Genomic DNA, 21,552 nt, shown 5'->3' with positions numbered 1-21,552 from the left:
TAAATATATATCTATATATAGATATACATTAACCCCTTAAGGACGCAGCCATTTTGTAGCTTAAGGCTCAGCCTGATTTTTTGGATTCTGACTTGCGTCTCTTTATACGGTTATAACTTTTGAACACTGTTACTTATCAAAGCGATTCTGAGATTGTTTTTTCCCCACATGTTGTACTTCATTTTAGTGGTAAATTTTGGCAGATAAGTTTTGCATTTATTTACAAAAAAAAAGAAAATATGATAAATTTTTGGAAAAATTTGCCATTTTCGAAATTCAAAATCATTGCGTTTTCAGGCAGATCGATTTACCACCTAAATAAGTTGCTGAATAACATTTCCCATTTGTCTACTTTACATTTTCATAATTTCTGAAATGTCTGGATAATTTATTTTGATGTCACGCGGCTTGCAAATAGAATATCGCTTTTCCGGATTTTCAGAATTGACTATTTTGGGGATAAATACAGTTTGGAATGAAATTTTACATATTTAGCATCAAAACCCCCTATATAACCAACCCATTTTCAAATCTGCACCCCTCAAGCTATCAGAAACAGCTTTTACGAAGATTGTTAACCCCTTGAGATCTTCATAGTAATTGAATCAAAATGGAGGTGAAATTTAGAATGGTCATATTGTTCCCTTATACGTTCATTTAGCCCTAAAATTTACACATTTCCAAAAGATAAAAAGAGAAAACCCACCATACAATTTGTTCTGCAATTTCTCCTGAGTACAAAGACCCCCCACATGTGGCTGTGACTTGTGTTATGGGGGCACAGCGAGGTGCAGAAGGGAAGGAGGGCGCTGCAGCTGCCAGGATTTTAGTTTCCTCATTGGCCCCTTTTGAAGGCTATAAAATTTTCGCTTTTTCGTTATTGGGGCCATGTGATGCCATTTTTTTTGCGGGATGAGATGCTTTTTCCAATGTTACCATTTTGGGGTTTGTATCACCTATTGTTGAAAATTTAGGAACGTTTTTTGAGGACAGGAGTAGAAAAGCATCAATTCTGTACTGGATTTTTTACTTCTTTTTTTTTTGGTGTTCACCGTATAGACTAATAATCATGTTATCTTTATTCTATGGGTTGATACGATTACGGGGATACCAAACATGAATATATTTTCTTACGTTTTACTAAATTTGTCAAACAAAACCCTAATGTGGGGAAAAATCTATCATTTATGTATTGCCGTCTTCCAAGTGGCATAACTTTGTTACTTTTTTGGCTACGGAGCTGGTTGATGGCTTGTTTTTTGCGGGACATGTTGTACATTGCACCAGTATCATGTCGCAGTACATATGGTTTTTTGATCACACTTTATAGCATTTTTTGTGGGATTGAAAAGGTAAAAATCATAATTTTTGGAGGGTTTATAACAGTTTTTTTTTACGGCGTTTATCGTGCGGGTTCAATAATGATTTACTTTTATTCTACGGGTTGTTACGGACGCGGTGATACTATATATGTGGGGTTTGTGTTATGATTTAGACCTTTTTTTGAGTTATATGTCTCTTTATATGTTTTGGGGGTTTGGGGCATTTTTAGTGATTTATGACTTTATTTTTTTATTGAATAACTTTTTTTTTTTACTTTTTCACTTTTATACCATGGGACATGAAGAAGCAATCATCTGATTGCTTCTTCATGATAATATTCTGCAATACTCATGTATTGCAGAGTATTATCAGTGTCAGCCTATACACTTGCATAGGCTGGCACTGTGCCAGTAAGATGACGTCACAGACGCCATCTTACTGGCAATTCTTGCAGGTAACTCTGGGGTCCAGATCGGACCCCAGAGTTACTATAGCAACGATCGGCGCACCCCGAAAACGGTTCGGGGGGGCCGATCGTGGGGGAAAGATCCCCCAGATACATGTTAGATGCCGCGGTCGCGCTGACCGCGGCATTTAACGGGTTAAGCACCCGCGATCGGAGACAACTCCGATCGCGGGTGTTACACTGGGGTGCCGGCTATCAGTCACAGCCGGCACCCCGTCTTTCCCGATGCCGGTTCGGCTCAGATCTTGAGCTGAACCGGCATCAGCTCAGCGTCCGATATATCGGACGCTGAGCGCTAAGTCACTGCGCTCAGCGTCCTATATATCGGACGCTGAGCGTTAAGAGGTTAATAAAACTTAAAAGTTCAAATCGCTCCCCTTTCCATGGAACTGATATCAACATAAATAAACAAGTAAAATCATAAATATGTTAAGTATCACCGCGAAGAATGATGTAAGCCGACAGCTGGGAGTAGAGTCTAAGTGGTACACGGTTTTCACCAGAGCCCGCCACAAAGCAAGTTGGAGATGCTGCGGCATGGTACCACCAGGTTGCTCTACAGGCATGACTTTGTCCGCGGTGGTGGCCAAGGCGAGGTACAGAATCGTGAGGCAGAGACGTGGATAGGCAGAAGGTCAAGACAGGTGGCAGATAATCAGAGTCAGAAACATGAATTGAGGTCACAACGGGAAAACACAATAATCACATAAAGAACGCAGGGAAGCTTTCTCAAAGGCACGAGGCAAAAAGATCCAGCAGGGGGTCACAGGAAGGGGCTGGGAATTTAACAGGGAAAGCGGCCAGCCAGCACCAATTATTTTAAATCTCAGAACCTGGCCCGCCTGGAGCAAGGGGAGCACCGCTGGAATAAGGGAAGGTAAGTGCTGCTGCAGGGATCCCGGGGCGCGGGGAGGCACATGGGTGCCCCTGAGACCTGGAACATGGGTCGCAGAAGCATGCGTGGCAATCACCAAGTCCCAAAATGGCTGGTTTATCAAAATATACTAACAGTTATTCCACTTTCAACAAAAGATTTATTATTTTAAATGTAAATAAAGCCATACTATGAGACAAGGCTAGAGAGAAACCATGTGCAAGGGGACACATAAGAGAAGTATATGCTTAACAATTATACATATAATTAACAGTAAAATGTTAAAACAATAAAACATAAAGGGGATGAGGAAGGGACACTGGGGGAAGGTACATATAGCTGTAGATTCACAAAACCTTCTTATAAAAAGATGTGCGGAAGCATGGGGAAAGCATCTGTTGCAAGAGGTCTCAACCACAGATACAATCAATCTTCACGTTGTCCCTGAGAGCAGGGCACCAGATGTGGGCCATATCGCATCCTCAAAAACAACAGTCTGAAAGATGTGGGTAAAAGCTAGCTGATCAGGAGGCGGCATAATAGGTCCTGTGTTACAATCTAACAGAAGTCTCAGTCAAGAATGCTTGTTGGTTGCCTATTGCCCACATAGTACAGCATGTCTGCATCACAGTAAAGTAAATTAACATTATATTTTAAGTCATGTAAGGCTAAATTTGAATATTTAAAATACTGAATTATTGAAATATTTTATTTCTCAGTGCCCTTCCACGCCTTTCTTCTCTGTACTTTACAATGATGTACTACTGTTTTTCCAAAACACTTAAGCCAAAACACTTCTAAGAATTGGATCTATTGTGATTAACATAAGATGTGCACTTGATGGAGGATTAACCTATTTGACATCAATTTAAGATGATATTAGAGATTAAGACAGCTATGTTGAAACACGTGCAAACCCTAGGGGCAGCAATCCTTGGATGACAAGCACTAACATACAGTGCACAGTCAAAACATATCATATGTTCTCATATAACACATTCCAGACCTGCACAAAAATGTGCTGGGGTTTACCTAGAAGCATAAGAGACACTTAAAATATATTGCATTCCTCAGGGAAGATACAGTACAGAGTGGAAGTAAAAAATCAAAAAACAGTGTTTGCCACCCAAAATGTATAATGTTAAGGTATTAAAAACATATAGATAACAATTGTTACATTTTTGCATATCTAGTTGGTTAAAATATTAAAGAGAAAGCCATAATGAAGTCACAATATTCAGACTCTGGTTTTAGTTTTCATTGGAACATGGAGAGGTAATGCAGCAAAACAAAGGTAAAGATAGGTCGATTATTCTGGTTGCCCATGAAAACCAATCAGAACTCCGCTTTAATTTTGTAAGCAGCTGTGAAAAAATTAAAGCTGAGCTCTGATTAGTTGCCATGGGTGACTAGAACAATTATGCTCTCAGGCACTTCTGATAAATCTTCCTCATGTGGAAGAAGAGTTGTTGACAGGTCAGTACATTCTGTAAAGAAAATGGCAGCCAGTGAGGGTGCTTGGCTCAATGAATAATAATTCTTTATTTATATAGCGCACACAGATTGTGCAGCGCTGGACAGAGTTTTGCCAAGTCGGTCTCTGTCCCCATGGGGCTCACAATCTAATCAATCTACCAGTATGTTTTTAGTGGGCGAGGAAACCGGAGGACCCAATGGTAGAAGTGGTACTGGGGGGATGTATCACTCCTTACAATGGATTTTAGAGTGTATAAGAGTTCAGCTGCTGACTTATACGTCATTTTTATTTACATTGCTTTATACATCTGGTACATGAGATGTTTACGACCGCAGAGGATTTGGGACTTTTAAGTGAAAAGTGTAAATCATGGTGGCTCAGTGCTTAGCATTACAGCCTTGCAACGCTGGGTTCAAGTCTTATCTAGGTCACGATCTGCAAAGAGTTTGTATGTTCTCTCCGCGCTTGTGTGGGTTTCCTCTGGGTCCTCCGGTTTCCTCCCACACTCAAAAAGACCACAAGTTATTGAGTTGAGTTTTAAGGAAGTTCCCCATTCAGTCTTTAGGAATAAAAGTTTTGCTGTTATCGTTTTCCCTGCTCTAGTAAAAAAAAAATATGGAAATCAGAATGTAATAAACATAACAAGGAAGATTTATTTTACTGTGACAAACAAAATGAAAACAATGTTTTGAACTGTTGATTTTGGGCTCCAAATCTCACCATCCCTTATAATGTGAGGCTACCATCATCTTGACAATCCAATACATAAATTTGAATTGCAACTATTTAGCATATGTTCAGTTATACAGATTCTTGTCATGTAACTGTCTTGCTCCTCAAAATCTAGATTAAAATTTTAATATTTTATTTAGTATTCTGTAAATCTACCTTTGGCTTTCAACACTTCCTAAATCCTTATGGGTATGCTTTGTAGCTGATTCATGTGCAATATTCCCACCAGGGCTGATAGATAGCATGGCTGGTTATGATGGCAGCTAGGCCGCAGGTGTCATGGAAGCCTGGGGTTCTGATGAAGGCCTCTTCCCCACCCGTCTGGGCTAGCAGGTCAGAAGCAAAAAGAGAGGGAGGCATGTGTGTAGAAAGTGTCCCCCTGGGGCACTCCCAGTGTAGTGAAAGGCCAGGGACACACAGAGAAGGAAGCTTCCAACAGTAGCTAAACACTAGGCAGGCAATAATTCCTTTCTTTGAGGTTAACAGAGCTGTAGATTGTCTGGCTGCAGCGCTAATGAGTACCAGTGGATTGCAGGAGTATCAACGAGGACCAGTGGTCAACTTGGGTGGGAAGAATCTCCTATGGATTCAGGTCAGCTCTGCTGCAACAGCAGCATGGCAGCAATCTGTAGATCGCTAGAGTGAGACTATGTTAAAGAACAATGACTCAGACGTCCAGACAGAGTGCCATTACTGCATTGCAAACAGTAACTCATTAATAACATTGCACAGATAATGGCCCATTTCAGCCACTTGGTGGTAGGTACAGTGGTATGTAACCTACCCAGTTGTGAAAGATGCCCTTAGATAATTGACTTTACCTTGAGTTGGAGCCTAATGGGGTGATCAGTCACTATCCCCATGAATGTAAACTATATACAGTGTATTTTATATTAATGACCCAACTCCAAGACACTACTCATACCTGTCCAAAATCTGATCCTAGGTCAGAGAACATGAGAGCAACGCTACTTCATTTTCATTAAACAATTTATTTTCCAATCTCAATGTATGCTTTGTATCATTGCCCTGCTTGGACACTTTGGCTGTGAAACAATCCCATAACATCAGACTTCTTCCAACAACAGTTTCTTCAATTCCTTGATCCAGTCAGCCCCTTTTACTTTGATTCCTCACTATGATCCAACTCCACTGCTGCTTTTATAGCGTCTCTTGGAATTTATGTGACACATTTTGGCTATTTTATTGGGTCACTCTATAACATGTTGCAAATATTTTGTTAATTTTTTTCTACTTAAAAATGTTTTATTATATCTGCAGGTTGGGGTTGAGTTATAACAACATAATAAGTGTTGAAAATGGATCTGTTTCCAATGTTCCTCATTTAAGAGAGCTGCACTTAGACCATAACAGCCTGACACTGGTGCCTGCTGGACTCAATGAACACAAGTACATCCAGGTAAAGTAATTCCATCTAAATCCTTAAAATCAAACCTAAACAAATTAATAATATATTACATCAAATCAAGATGTAAAAAACTCAAATCTCTATGGCGCTGACCGAGATTTCCGAGCTCCATACATTGGACTCCATCGGGCCCCTCATTGTGATTTCAATGGAATGGTGATAGACCATGCATGTTATTACCTTATTTAAGCTCTAAGATATTTAAACACTGTGCTTATGTTTTTTTCTTAGCTCACCCAAGATTTGGAATAAGTTTTTATCATGGGAAATCACCATTATTTGATAACCCATGCACAATATGGGTTGAGTGATGTTATTGGTGGCCTTTAGTGCTCTAATGGCATCTAAGTAGATCTCTTATATAAAGTATGCTATTAAGTCATTAATATTGTATGATGTTTTGTTTAATAATAATAACAAAGCTTTTGTATTGTTGGCTATAAATACCCTTTTTCACATTATACATAATGAATTTTGCAGGTTGTCTATCTCCACAATAACAAAATTGCTGCTGTTTCAACAAATGACTTTTGTCCTATTGGATACAACACAAAGAAGGCTTCATATACAGGAATCAGCCTCTTCAGCAATCCTGTCCAGTACTGGGAAATCCAACCAGCCACTTTCAGATGTGTTTATGAACGCTCTGCTATTCAGATTGGAAACTATAAGTAAAAATGCTGGTTATTATTATTGTCAAATAAAATTTTTTTTTTTAATCCCTAGCAACTAGTAATTATGCAGTAATTGGAACCTGTCCCAAAATATAGTTCATGTCAATATTTTATGAAAATATTGCTTCTTAAATCCAAATATTGTTGCTGGTGAAGTATGTCATGTATTATCATGAATGTAGTCTACTTTCCATGAAACATGGGAATTGTACTATTGTAATGTGTTTAGCAGTTTGCTAAATGTGTATGTTTTGCTGAGGAACATGTACGTGTGGGTAAATCAAGAATGACATTTTTGTTTAAGAAGAACAAATTAAATAGATTTTTTTCATATTTCTTTCCTGAAAATAAAAGTGTTATGATAATTTTTAAAACTAAGCTCAAGAAGTAAAGAAGTAGAGCCCAGCCCTTAGAGCGGGACATGGGGCCATGCCCAGTTAACAGCTTTTGAGCTATTGCTCAGTTTATGTAATTGCACCCACCAAATGTTATAAATGCAGAGAAACTGTCCTGGTGACAAGTTCCCTATAAGAAATGGCTGGACTGTTATATTCTAGTATTCTTCAACTGGGTACAATGGTCAATGATGAAAAATAGCCTAACCATTATAAATTATCTTCATGCCACTGATTTATTTGCCTTTTGTCTAGCGTTTATGTCATATTGATGTTGTATTGTCCTAGTTTTGACATTGGTATATAAAGTGCAACACAAAACCACTGATATCCTATTCATGCATATATCCATTATGTATCTGTAATATTAAAACTAAGCAATTTGTTTATTTTCCAAAGCAGACATTGAAGGTACTTTCAAAAGTGTATTGAGCGCGCTATTTGTTGGTCTAGTCCGTATATATTCAGTAGTAGGTAAAATTAAAAAATGTGCTAGACCCCTGACGCCTATTTTGCAGCACCACATGATATGCTCGGACTGGAAACAATAGAAGGAAACACTAGAAGGAGTTCCCGGTTGTTTTATCGGTTTGAAAAGTCTATTAATGTTTTAAGAAGTTACAGTAAATTGTAGATATCCTCATCTTTTACACATTTGAGCTACAGTACATACAATATTTTGACTGGAAGATGTTAAATATGGAATTATTTGTAAAGTTCATTAAATTGACAAAAAGCTGAATTATGTTGAATTTTATAAGTCGTATGTGTGATGTCTTATTTTAATCCAATTTATTTGCTAAGTTACTTACAGCATAAAATGTATGTATTTTGTGGAATACATATAGCTTTTAGAGCTCAGAATACAATATTATCCATGCAAATATTATATGTACTGTTTAATCTTGAGAGAAAGGGTGTTATATAGTTATGTCTTAAAACACACAACATCCTCTTGAAAGAAAAACAGAGACCGGAATAAACTACGAAAAGCTCAATATATATAATAAGTATGAAAAGTGTCAAATAAAACTAATTAAACCTTTAAATGTTTTATTTTAAAACAAAATATTACAATGTGGCCATCAGGGCAGCAAAGTACTCTCTTCGCAATGGGGTGAAGGGAATCTTCCCTCTACCTCAAGTGTAAGAATCTGCTGGCAGCGTGTTGTAGACATAGGCACCATGATTTCTATCATATTTCTATCTTATTCCTGTTTATTATGTCGCATCTGAGAAATACCTAATTTATATGATAATGAGGAAGTTGGTGCATGCAAGATGTGTCCAGTTTTAATCCAATTTTGATTAAAAAAAGCTTTGCTACAAAATATTGTCAGTACACAAACATACCTATATGGCAATGTGGTGCAAAGTAGAATAAAGAAACGCAATCAACAAAACATATGACAAGTGTATGATACATGTATGATTCAAGCGCTAGGCATGCTCATATTGCAAGGAACATGACTTAAAGGACATCTACCATCAGTTTTACTGATGGTAGATGTCCTGTATTACATTCGCCCCCCCCCCCCCACGAATTCTACCTCTTGCTCCCGGCCAAGAAGCTAGGAGAGAGCACATGCCCTGGCCCTCTTTTCTGCATAGCGCAGCAAAGACTTACTGGTAACATCCGTGATCGGTGCTAGCACCAATTGTGGGTGTTAACCCGCACATCGCCACCAGCAAAGCATGGGAGCCGCCATCTTGCCAAGGATTGCCACTCCCCATGACGTCATCGGGGAGCGGCAATCCGTCACCATGACAGCCTTAGGTCTTCCGAAGACCCATGGCTGTCTCGTTTTAACCCTTTCATTACATTACATCAGCACATTGTAATGAATAAGGAAGAAAATCCCCATATACTGACATACAGTAATTTCTACATGAGTTTTAAATTTTTGTAAATGTATCAAAACATTATAAAACCTATACAAATTTGCTATCCCCGTGATCGCACTGACCCAAAGAATAAAGTAGACATGTAATTTGGGGCACACAGTGAAAGCTGTAAATTCCAAGCCCACAAGAAAACGCTAATGCGTTTTTACACCAATTTCACTGTATTTCCAAATTTTTTTTCCGCTTCCCAGTACACGGCATGGAATAATAAATACCATCACTATGAAGTGCCATATTTTACACAGAAAACATGCGGTCACAGAGCTCTTTACGTGTAAATAAAAAAAAGTTTTAGATTTTTGATTGTGGGGAGTGAAAAATGGAAATTAAAAAACAAAAAAGGTCCTCAAAGGGTTAAAGAAGCTATTATACATGGATCAGAAAAGGAGATTGTTTGCAATTATTTAGTTAAAAAACTCTTTGATTTGTTGGTCTGTATCTAGAATTAGAGATGTGCTTAAGTCAAATAGCTGGGTGTTTAATAGCCAGAAAATGGAATGATTAGCATATCATGCATGACTGGCACTATCACTCATTCAGTATAAAATATAACATTACTAATGATAAAACTAATTTACGTATTTAATATTTATTTCAAAAACCATGACCATAAAAATGTATTTCTAGAAATACATGGCCCACTTGTGTAAAAACATATATATATATATATATATATATATATATATATATATATACATATATATATATATATATATATATATATATATATATATATGGATTAAAAAAAGGAAATCTGTGACTCTAATGGCATCTGGCCAAACCCGCTTTCTGCACTGCATTGATGAGAAGCAAAAGCTTCAAAACAGCTGTCCAAAAATAGGTGCCACTTCCTTCTAGAACAGATTTGCTGGTTTCCCAATTATCCCAGGGCATGTAACAAGGCTTTTAGAAAGTCGTATAGAATTTTCTTCCAAAAGATGATATTTGAGGCACTGTTTTACTAATATTTGATGATCTAGGATAAACATGTGAAGCAAGCAGTAATTGATGCACACTCTAGTGCAAATGGAAAAAACCTAATAGAAGAGAACTCCCACCCAAAGTACCACCCATATGGGAGGAGTGGAAGGAGAAACATGAAATGTTTTCTCCTAAAATACTGTTGGATGTTTTCTGATTCTGAAATTACACTGGCTGTGCAGGGAGCTTCATCACAGTTTTATTCACTGAATACTGAAGCCTTCACTCTCAGGAGCAGTGAATCAGTCAATAATTGCATCTTAGAAATATAGGAAGGAATACTCTTTTTAAGGGCCAATACACATTAATTGAGAAACACAAAGAACATCATAAACAATTCAATGATAATATGAGATTAGCAAAATCATCAAACATGGCCCTCTATAACAGGAGCAAGACAAGATGTTGTGCTACGATGGCTAGAGTGATCAGAGTCGAACAAGACAGTTTGCCTAAGTGAAAAACTGATATCATGAAACATACAAAGAAAAAAAACACAACGAATTTAAAGAATGTCGATTCAGCAGAGGTAAAAGAGAAAGTTGGCACTCACCATCCGTAGATTTACAATTTTTTTTCCTTTATTCCATCTCATAAAAAAAAAAAACATATGACAATCACAGGGAGAGGGTATACAGCAAGGAACACATTAACAGGGATGAGTCGTTTTGAGCCATTCTTAGCGCTTCAACTTGCCTAGGTTGTTGGCGTCCTCACCTGTTTTTAAATGAGGCGCCATACAACCAACTACGTCATGATGAATACACCTGTGAACTGAAAAACAATCTTATTGGATAAAAACAAAGCAAAGGGTGGAGCTTAACCCTAGCCCTGCCCCTCGATAGAGCAAGGGATTACGCTTGAACAAAATGTCCGCATTGACCAATGACAACTCAGATGGAAATAACCTTTGTGTCTACAACTCCCACGTAACAAGCGGAGCCCCATCGCATACATATTATTATAATAAGAGTTACAAAAAAAAGCCCAAATCGTTCTTTTCATTTAATCCTAATGGTCCAAGTGCCTCCCTCTTTATTATTCACCATGTGTCTTGGTATTGTGACCTGTTCTAAACAAGCAAACGATAATACATCCGAATTTCCTTTATGAATTGTGTTGACATGTTCAATCAATTGGGGTTCCCCTTTTCCATTCACAATAGAGTTTTTATGTTCTTTAAAACGGGTAAACAGCGTCCTTATAGTTTTCCCTATATAAAACCCTACGCATTGATTGCCTGTCTGAGGAACGGCAAGGGGTCCGTCGGACCCCTCATTTTTGTGATCTGTGGGGGGTCTCAACACTAACAGAGATAGGTATAGGGCCAACGCCTAACTTCAGTTAGTGGGAAAACCCCTTTAATGGAAGTATCAATTCATTGGGAAGGAAAGACCAAGGACAGATGAGACACTTCCTCCAAGGGTATTGTGAAGCATTGTTATGTGTTTAATGAAAATGTTTTTATTTTTCATATGCTTGCTGAATGCTTAAACTTAGAGGATGTTTGGCTATGACTGAAGCTGCTCAAAGTCCACTCCTCTCCACCAAAGGAATACAAGAGGCCAATATTTACATCTATCAAGAGGGATTTACGACACTCCCCCGACAAGGGAGATTAGGATTAGTTACATAGAGGAGAATGTCATCTGCAAATAATGACTTTTTGTTATGCACACTCCCAACCCTTAATCCCTGAACAGTATGGTTGTTGTAGGAAGAGCAACTGCCAGGGACTCCATTACAAAAAGATATAGAAAGGGGGACAGAGGACACCCCTTTCTTGTCCCATTTGATTACAAGAACGGTAGAGAGAGATGTTGACCTTGTCTCTAGCAATCGGGGTGTGGTTTAGGGCCATTATCTTCTCTCTCATATGGGGACGAAGACCAATTGATCGCAAAGTGGCCTCCAGAAATCCAAATGCACACAATCGAAAACTTTCTCAGTCTCTATAGAAAGTAGACATAGGGGGTTCCGGAGGCCCTAACAATAAAAATATTGTCTTTATCATGTTGTCCCTGACTTCTCAATCCTAAACAAAGCCCACCTGTTTCTGGTTTTAAAAGGAAGGCATGACTGGTAGGATTCTCTGAGCCAATAATTTGGAATTTATTTTGGTGTCCATATTTAGAAGGGATATCGCTCAAATTAACACAATGCATCTGATCCTTTCTTGAAATTACAGTGATGTATGCCTGTAAGATTTTTTTCAGCAAAGGAAAGTCCCCAGAAACAGAATTAAATGCTTTGGTGATAAGGAGAGTAAACCAGATCTGCAGACCTTATAAAATATCAAGGTAAAGCCATCATTGCCTTGACTCTTACAACTTTTTAGTTGCTTAACAACAAATGCAACTTCATTTTCAGAGAAATCTCTCTCCAAAGCGGAGGCATAATCTGCATGGATGCTTGGTAAGGGATTTGCAGCCAAGTAATTGTCTACATCTTAAGCATGGGAGGATATAAGCTTATATACCCTCTCTTGCTGCAATTTGGAGCAATAAAGATAATTTACTTATGGTGGAGTTTACGTCAGCATTATACAGAGTATCATCTAGCAGGCGAATATTGAATTTCTGAGAGGCCTTCTGCCCTGAAAAGGGAAGCCCTCTAGGAAACCAAAGATGGAAGCATGATCAGACCACAGGAAGGTGTCAATGGAGCATCTAGGCAACTTGTCAAGCAGATAAGTCTGTGTGAGAGGAATATATAGTCTAGCCTGTGATATGTGATTTGCACTAAGGAATGGTAGCTAAACTCCTTCAGGGGTGCAGTGTACACCACATGTCCACCAGGTAAACAGCTCGGAGGGGACTTAAAACTAGTCTGTGGGGACTTAAAATACCTTTTGTTGTATAGGAACAGAAAAACAAAGTAAAAAGGTATAGTCAGTAGAATGCATTGATTAAAAAAACAGACAAATAGCCTAGTCCAGGTCCACTAAGGTGGAAAACACATGTGGTAATAGAGGGTTCAGTTGAAGTGGACAAGAACAATCTCTGTAGCTATTATGGTTTTATCAAAAGATTTACCAAAATAAGAAACACCATAAGAAGGTAATTGTCTTCTACACCACAAGAGATTTACTAATGATCTGCAACATTTTTTTAATCAAACATATACAAAGGTCTGTAAGCCATCATAAAATACAGGGTTAATACCAATATTATAATGATAACAGGTTTTTTTAAAAAAAATAAAGTAAAATGTTCCAAGAAATCCAATGAGTTGCGGCTCTAACGGCAACTTCCATTTTCCAAAGTAAACCACAAATGTAAAAGAAATAGGGATATACTGCCATGAAGTGACTCATATACTGAGAGTGATCAGTAGATTTCTAGAATAAACTGGCTGTCCATCCCAAGGATATATGGAAATTAGCTAAGTGTGGATTAAGAATGTTTCAGCATTTTTGCCAAATACTGATATTTTTCATTTGTGGTTTACTTTTAAGTAAAAAGCCAACTACAACATTAGCAAGGTTCTATCCTTATAACAGATGAATAATTTTACAAAATTGTTATATGGGATTGCACTTTTGTTATGGTAAAATAATTAGTTTTTGTTTTTGCACCTTTACATATAGCTGTTGATGACGATCTCCCAATCTCTATTGATGTCAGTGATGTCATGGGGTGCACCTACGCTATAAAAGCCTCAAATTTAACAAATAAAGCCCCGTCCACCCTAGAAAGATGGTGCCTTTACTCTAAACTTTACTTTACCAGCTCTGGCACTCACATAATTTTCTTGCTTTCCTCGTTGCTACCACTTATCTTTAAATTAAAAATATTAATAAGTAAAATTGGCACCTGACTATATAAGAACCTCAACAATTTAGAAACCCATTACTGATTTACAATCATGCAATTATCTATACGATTACATAGCTCTTCAGCTATGTAGGTTCTTTAAAGCTACAGAGACCTAGGTTTTAAAAATGTAATATACAAAGGTACCGTGCACACATAAAACACATACAATTGCCAGATAAAAAGTTTAGAAAACAATATACTTATGATACATGCAAAAACAATAATAAAAATAAAAAGGATAAAAAACGAATAGCCTTACTAATGACTAGTAGCAGATATCCGCTCTGTGAAGCTCATCTAAGAATTCTTTTGAGCAATATTGGGCTCAATTGGGCTCAAAATTATGGAGCCATGCTAAAGTGCATTGTTAATCTTGAGACTCCAAGTAACACATTCTGTGTTACTTGGATTCTCAAGATGATTGACAATGCACTTTAGCATGGCTCCATAATTTAAAGATGGTGTGTCTTCCTCCCACCTCCCAGCTTGTGGCATCACTGAGAATTGGATATTCACATGCTAATGAAATACCTTAGTGAGACATCATTTTTAATTGAGTTATAAATAAATGTCTTAACTCTAGATAGGATGGTGGAACAATTGTTACCTCCAAACCACTGGGCACCTTTTTACCTATGCCCAAGAATAGGGGTGTTAGGTGATTTAGTGGGGTTCCTGGAGACTGACCTACTCAAGATTTGCATGGATAATGGAGCTAGCCTCCATGATTCTACTCTGTTAGTTGAATCTCTTAACTAAAGAGTACATCTAATTTATTTGATAAATATGAGTTTCCATTGTATCTGGTTTTCATTTCTAGCAGGAAATGAATGCACCAAACTTTTCTATCCTTTGATCCTATGTACAAGACATGGGGTCTAGAGAGGTGGTAACCTATTTGATATCTTTTATTTTACCACTCTAAGCGGTGGTCTGGGTGTTGCATCTCCAATGCTGTGTAGGTTTTCTGGATTACCTGTTATTACAGAAATCTTGTCTGTGCTCATGTTCTAAATGAAGTTGACCTTTGCACTTCTTAAGGGTAAGTTTAAAGAAAGTTGTGCATGTGGGGCGAAAGGGCAAAAAGTTGATAATCCTGACTTTTTCATGCCTTGGACCCTGCAGAACTGCTTCCCAGGGTCAGAAATCTCAACCCCAGTCCTCCCTTACTTCAACATGATTTATAAATGATATGAAAACTTAGAAATACAAATGACTTTTTACATTTTAGGAAATAGTTACTTCCATCTCCTCTCTGATTTTACCAGTAAATGTTCCATATTAAAACATGTATTTAACATAATTTTATGAATCCAGAGCCTCTTTCATAGAACTGTGAAATAAAAATATTTTAGCTGGCCAGTACTGTACATTTTTAAACAGACAATAAATTCCGCCTTTTGATGTAGTACTCAGCTTTTATTGTAATGGTTAATTGGCTTTCGATGGAGAAGATTTAAAACATGTGTGTGTCAGATGGTCCAACATACTCTAGTGTTAGTGTTGCTATTAGATTTATTTCTGTTAGATTACAAAAATAGGAAGCAGAGAGGCATAAAGTCATTTAGAGGGAGGATAGTTTTTGCTTTCTGCATAAAATGCTAAATAGTAATACAACAGAATAGCAAGAGCAAGAAATTACTGTAGTACAGAAATGACAGCTTTGAAGGAGCTTAGTCTAAGATCATTAGCAAAAGTTATGTCTAGATAAGAAAGATCCAGGTCAAACATAACCCTATATCACCAGGCATGCTAGGTAGGAGTTATGATAGCACCACACATTGATATCTATAGCTTTTTTATATTTCCATTTACAGAGCTGTATTATGGCTTATTTTCTGCGTAACAAATTACACTTCAAAATGTTGGCATGTAATATTGTAATATATATGTAATATAACCGTGCCGTGTGCTGGGAAGCAGGAAAGAAATTCCAAATACAGTGACATTTTGCAAAAAAAATGCTGTATTCTTGTGGGCTTGGATTTTACGGATTTCACTGTACGCCCCAAATGACATGTCTACTTTATTATTTACGGTACGATCACTGGAATACCAAATTTGTATAGGTTTTAAAATGTTTTCATACATTTACAAAAATTAAAACTTCCTGTGCAAAAAACATTTTGGGATTTTGCCATCTTCTGGCGCTTATAAGTTTTTTATACTTTGGTGTACAGACTGTGTTGTCATTTTTTGCAACTTTTGATGATGTTTTCAATGTTATCATTTTTAGGACAGTACGGCCTTTTGATCACTTTTTATAGAATTTGTTATATTTTTTAAAATGGCACAAAAGTGCCATTTTTTACTTTGGGCACTATTTTCTGTTACGAGGTTAAATGCATGAAAAACCGTTATTATATTTTGATAGATCAGGCATTTTCGGACGCGGCAAAAGCTAATGTGTTTATGATTTTTACTGTTTATTTATATTTATATCAGTTCAAGGGAAAGGGGGGTGATTAGATTTTTATGTTTTTTTTACTAAAAATTTTTTTTAACCTTTTTAATTTTTATTTTTACAATTTTTCAGACTCCCTAGGGTACTTTAACCCTAGGTTGTTTGATCAATCCTACCATATACTGGCGTACTACAGTATGGCAATATGTTGGGTTTTTCCTCCTCATTCATTACAATGTGCGAATAGCACATTGTAATGAAGGGGTTAAAACGAGGTGACAGATCGGCACTCCGTGATGACATCATAGGGAGCGACGATCCTTGGCAAGAAGGCGGCGCCAATGCGCCATCATCTTTTTTAAGCCGCTGCCGGCGATTGTTGGGAAAACACCCAACACAGCAATATGCAGCAAAGACTTATGCGCTAATGAGGGGGCTCAGCCCGTGAGCCCTCTCCATGCACCCGTACGCGGCATGTGCTGTAATACTACTTCACATGTTGGTAAGGGGTTAAAAAAATCAGTCATCGAAGAACAGTGAAGAACATAGTGATCACAGGATTATTAAGGATCATTTAAGTGAAGAACACAGTAAAGAACACAGTGAAGAACACAGTGAACACAGTGAAGAACACGTTGCAGATGTTTCCATACATCTGCTAACTTATGAGAAGACATTAGTGCAGAAAAGTGTTCTTCACAATAGTATGTGAAGAACAATATGTGTGAAGAACACATTGCAGATATTTAACACGGGTCATTCTCCTTTTGAAGTTCCACAAATATTCCATTGAATTAAAAAAACGAAGAAACAGGACTTCCTTATTTCTCAGTAAAAAGACACATTTTATTGCAGAGCCTTGGTCCCCTTGAAAAATGCTTGAGTCTCCCATATATGGGGTTCGTTATTCGAAACGAGCACTCGAGCATTGGGAAAAGTTCGACTCCAGTAACGAGCACTTGTGTATTTTAGTGCTGGCTCATCTCTAGTAGCCACCGATTATTTTCCACGACTGATTTAACTCTGTTCGATGTGGAGTTCACTCGCTTCAACTCCTTCATGACGAGATAACAAAGCTGTTGCATGTTAGTGACCTAGCTCTCCTTTATCGTTTTTAGGATGCCGCACCAATGCAGAATAGAGTTCAGGTCTTGATACATGCAGTTTACACTGTACTACAATACATAAGAATAAGAAAAAGTTGAAAAATCCTAACAAAAATTGAAGATTTCCATTTTCTCCACAAAGAAAGAGTTAATAAAATCTCATCAATTAGCTAGAGATGCCTGAAACAATATTGCTGAAAAGTGCATCTCATCCTGCAAAAAATAAGCCCCAATATATCCACATTTTAAAAAATTATAGCCTGTAGAATGTGACAATGCAAATCTGCTCTGAATGGCATTCTTTCTATTCCATGCCCGGCCGTGTGCCCATACAGCAGTTTACCCCCACATATGCGATACACTCAGGAAAAGTTGGGTATCATACTTTGTGGAGCTTTATGTTATTAAATACATTTTGAAAGTTTAACTTTTTTAGCCAAAATGAATGTATTGTCCAAAAAATTTAAATTTCTTGATTGTACCTCCATTTTGTTTTAAGCTCTATAAACACCTAAAATTTTGACAAACTTCTTCAAAGTGGTTTTTCATATGTTAGAGGGTGTAATTTCCATAGTGTGGTAATTTATGGGGTTTTTACTATTATTTAGGCCTCTCACACTCACTTGAAAGTTAAACAGGTCCCTCTAAGTACATGTTTGGCAATTTTCCAAAGGATTTGAAAAATCCCACCTAAATTCTAAGTCCTATAACATCCTAGAAAAATGATTTGATGCTTAAAAAATATGTCATTGTAAAGCAGACATTTGGGAAATGTAAGTTATAAATTAATTTAGGTGCCATGATTATCTGCATGAAAAGTAGAGAATTTATAATTTAAAAAATGGAGAATGTTTCCAAATTTCCTATTTTTTCATAACTAAACACAAATGGTACTATCGAAATTTGTAAACTAATTTGAAGCACAATATGTCACGATAAAACAATCTCAAAATCCCCTAGTTTGTTTCAGCGTTCCAAAGCTATAAAAACTGTGACACAGGGCAGATTTGAAAAAGGGGCGGTGTCCTTGAGGCCAAAATAGACCTGAAGGGGTCAATTTGCAGAATATGTGCAATCATTACACTTCACTTCACACTACTGTTCCTTACTATCTTTGCTTACCTTTAAACATAGGTTTAAAAATGTATAAAAACATCATGACATCAATGTAAATTTTATGTCATCTGTTATGGCAAGTTTAAAACGGATACCTGCCTAAATGAAACATAAAGAATTAAATAAAATTTACATTGATGTCAATGGGATTTTTAATTAATCCCATTTGTGAAATGAGCCTTACTCCTGTTAAAAAGTATTGCTAGTCTACTAGTTCAGACTTTTCCCTCTTTCAATTACTCAGACAAGATTATACCTGTTGATACTTACCATCAGCCATATAGGATCAGAGTAGATTAATATCCCTTTTGTCTACTACAGTCCAGTACAGAGATGTAAGATTTATATGAGTATTTACCCTGAGTTTGTTCAAAATAATTTACCATATATACTCGAGTATAAGCCGACCCAAATATAAGTCGAGGTTCCTAATTTTACCACATAAAACTGGGAAAACCTATTTTCTCAAGTATAAGCCTAGGGTGGGAAATACATTGGTGCATGCCCATGCCCCCCATATATAGCTTTTTAGCTTCCTGTGCCCCAGTATATAGCTGGCCAGCCCCCTGGCCTCAGTATATAACCAGCCCCTGCCCTTTAATATGTAGCCTGCCAGCCCATGCCCCCAGTATAAAGCTAGCCAGCCTGCTGACCCTGAGTAAATAGCCTGCCAGCCCCTGTCCCCCAGTATATAGCAAGTTCATGCTCCCCCAGTATATAGCTAGTCAGCCTCCTGCCCCAGAATATAGCTAGTCAGCCTTCTGCCCCTCAGTGTATAGCCAGCTATTCCATGCACTTTAGTAAATAGCCTAACATCCCCCTGCCCCCAGTATAAAGCCAGTCAGCTCCTGCCCCAATATATAGCAAGCCTCCTGCCCCTAGTATATAGCCAGCCGATGCCTTCCAGTATATAGCCTGCCATCCCCTGCCCTCCAGTATATAGTATGCCAGGCCCCTGCCCCAAAGTATATAGCCAGCCCCTGCCCCAGTATACAACAAGTACACCCCTTAGTATGTAGCCTGCCAACCCATATCCCAGTATAAAGCCAGCCAGACAACCTCATAGTATATAGCCAACCTATGCCCCCTAGTATATAGCCAGCCCATGCCCTCTAGTATATAGCTTACCAGCCCCCTACCCACTGTATAGCCTGCCAGCCACTGCCTTTCAGTATATAGTCATCCTCTTTCCCCCAGTATATAACCAGCCCATGTTTTCTAGTAAATAACCTGCAATCCCCTACCCCCCAGTATATAGCCAGCCAGCCCCTGCATTGCAGTATATAGCCTGCCAGTCCCCTGCCCCAAAGTATATAGCTAGCCAGCCCCTACCCCCAAGTATATAAGCAAGCCCATGCCCCCAGAATATTGCTAGCAAGCCCCCTGCCCCTAGTATATAGCCTGTCAGCCCATGACCCTCAGTATATAGCCAGCCCACGTCCCTTAAAATGTAGTCAGCCAGCCTATGCCCTTTAGCATATAGCCATCCAGCCCCATTGTATATAGCCAGTCATCCCACAGTATATAAACTGCCAGCCCATGCCTCCTTGTATATAGCCAACCTATGCCCCCAGTGTTTAGCCAATCCATGCCCCCACCAGCCCTCAGTATATAGCCAGCCAGCCCCAGCCCCCTGAGTATTTATCCATATAACACCTAGTATATATCCATCCAGCCAACCCTCCATTTGCAGCCAGTACTTGCCCCTGTATATAGACAGAACATGTGCCTGCATTTAGCCAGCACCTGCATCCTTATACTGAGAGCCACAATATGTCTAGCACTTAAAAAAATAATGTCAAAACTCCCCTTTCCAACCTTCTTACTTACAGGAGTGGTAGGTCCTTGTGCACCAACCGTGCACACAGACCTGCCGCTCCCGGGAGTAAGGTGAGTTTTGAATCTTTTTTTTTTACTCGAGTATAAGTCGAGTTTGAGTTTTTCACACATTTTTTATGCTGAAAAACTTGGCTTATACTTGAGTATTTATGGTAGGTTTTACTGACATATAGATTCCACCAGGATTTACTACTCTCTCCTCTCAAAATCATACTCAAATTCCGCATATCAATTTTGTATGTTTTTCTACAAATGAGTTTTACAAACATATTTATTGTATGGAAAGTACAGAGAGTAAAAGTATAGTAAGGAAACACAGAATAAAAATAATGAAATAGTATTTTGGCATTCACAAAAAAAAAAACAAATGAAAACAAAACTATATCCAAGACCTTAGTCACATATCCTTCACCAAAAGCTGGAACTGCGTGAGTAGTTCTTTCCTTTTGATCACTTAGCCTATAAGAGAATTCAGTGTTCTGGAAATCTGCCTTGTTGTCTCATTATTTACTGATAGTTATAGTGGCAACGCACAGTTCATTCTCAAAATGTTCACAGCAGATTTTGAGATTGCTGGTGGTATAATTGTTCGCCCATTAGCTAAATGTCCAAATGACTACAATGGATGGAATTTGATTTTGCTTAAGTCCACTTAAAATGAAATGCTTTGGAAAATATTTAATCATCTGTGTATTTTAAAAAGCTTTCTACTACAAAGTCTAACAATAATATGATGTGCTATGAAAGTGTAACAGGTATCAGCTTGTAAGTGTCTACCTGAAACCCTCCAGTCCAATTCCTCATAGCACACAGCAGCTGTAGAAGTAATGGCTGCCTCTATTATGTGGAATGCTGGATCAAGTCACAAACTGTTCTACATTTTCCCAGAACATTTTAATCTTGTCAATGATTTTTATAGCATGTTTTTACAAAGACGGCCACCCTTTGGTTGGATGGTATTATGTGTAGAACCCTATTTGTCATTACAAGATACAGCATCAATCCATTTTACC

The 21,552-nt window shown here is 37.9% G+C and overlaps 1 protein-coding gene across 1 annotated transcript in view; it reads left to right on the top strand.

Annotated features, from left to right (window-relative positions):
- The window catches only part of DCN (decorin), a 42,108-nt gene extending 33,993 nt beyond the window's left edge, over positions 1-8,115 (top strand). The window contains exons 7-8 of the mRNA XM_072146551.1: positions 6,154-6,292; positions 6,782-8,115. Coding sequence (XP_072002652.1) covers positions 6,154-6,292; positions 6,782-6,976 — 334 coding nt within the window. The 3' untranslated portion in view covers positions 6,977-8,115. The remainder of the gene's footprint in view (positions 1-6,153; positions 6,293-6,781) is intronic.
- The last annotated feature ends 13,437 nt before the right edge of the window (positions 8,116-21,552 follow it).

Source organism: Engystomops pustulosus, chromosome 4, assembly GCF_040894005.1.
Source record: "Engystomops pustulosus chromosome 4, aEngPut4.maternal, whole genome shotgun sequence".
In the NCBI taxonomy this organism is placed as follows: Eukaryota; Metazoa; Chordata; class Amphibia; order Anura; family Leptodactylidae; genus Engystomops; species Engystomops pustulosus.
The sequence above is the reverse complement of the archived record's forward strand: the minus strand, read 5'-3'. Positions and strand labels throughout refer to the sequence as shown.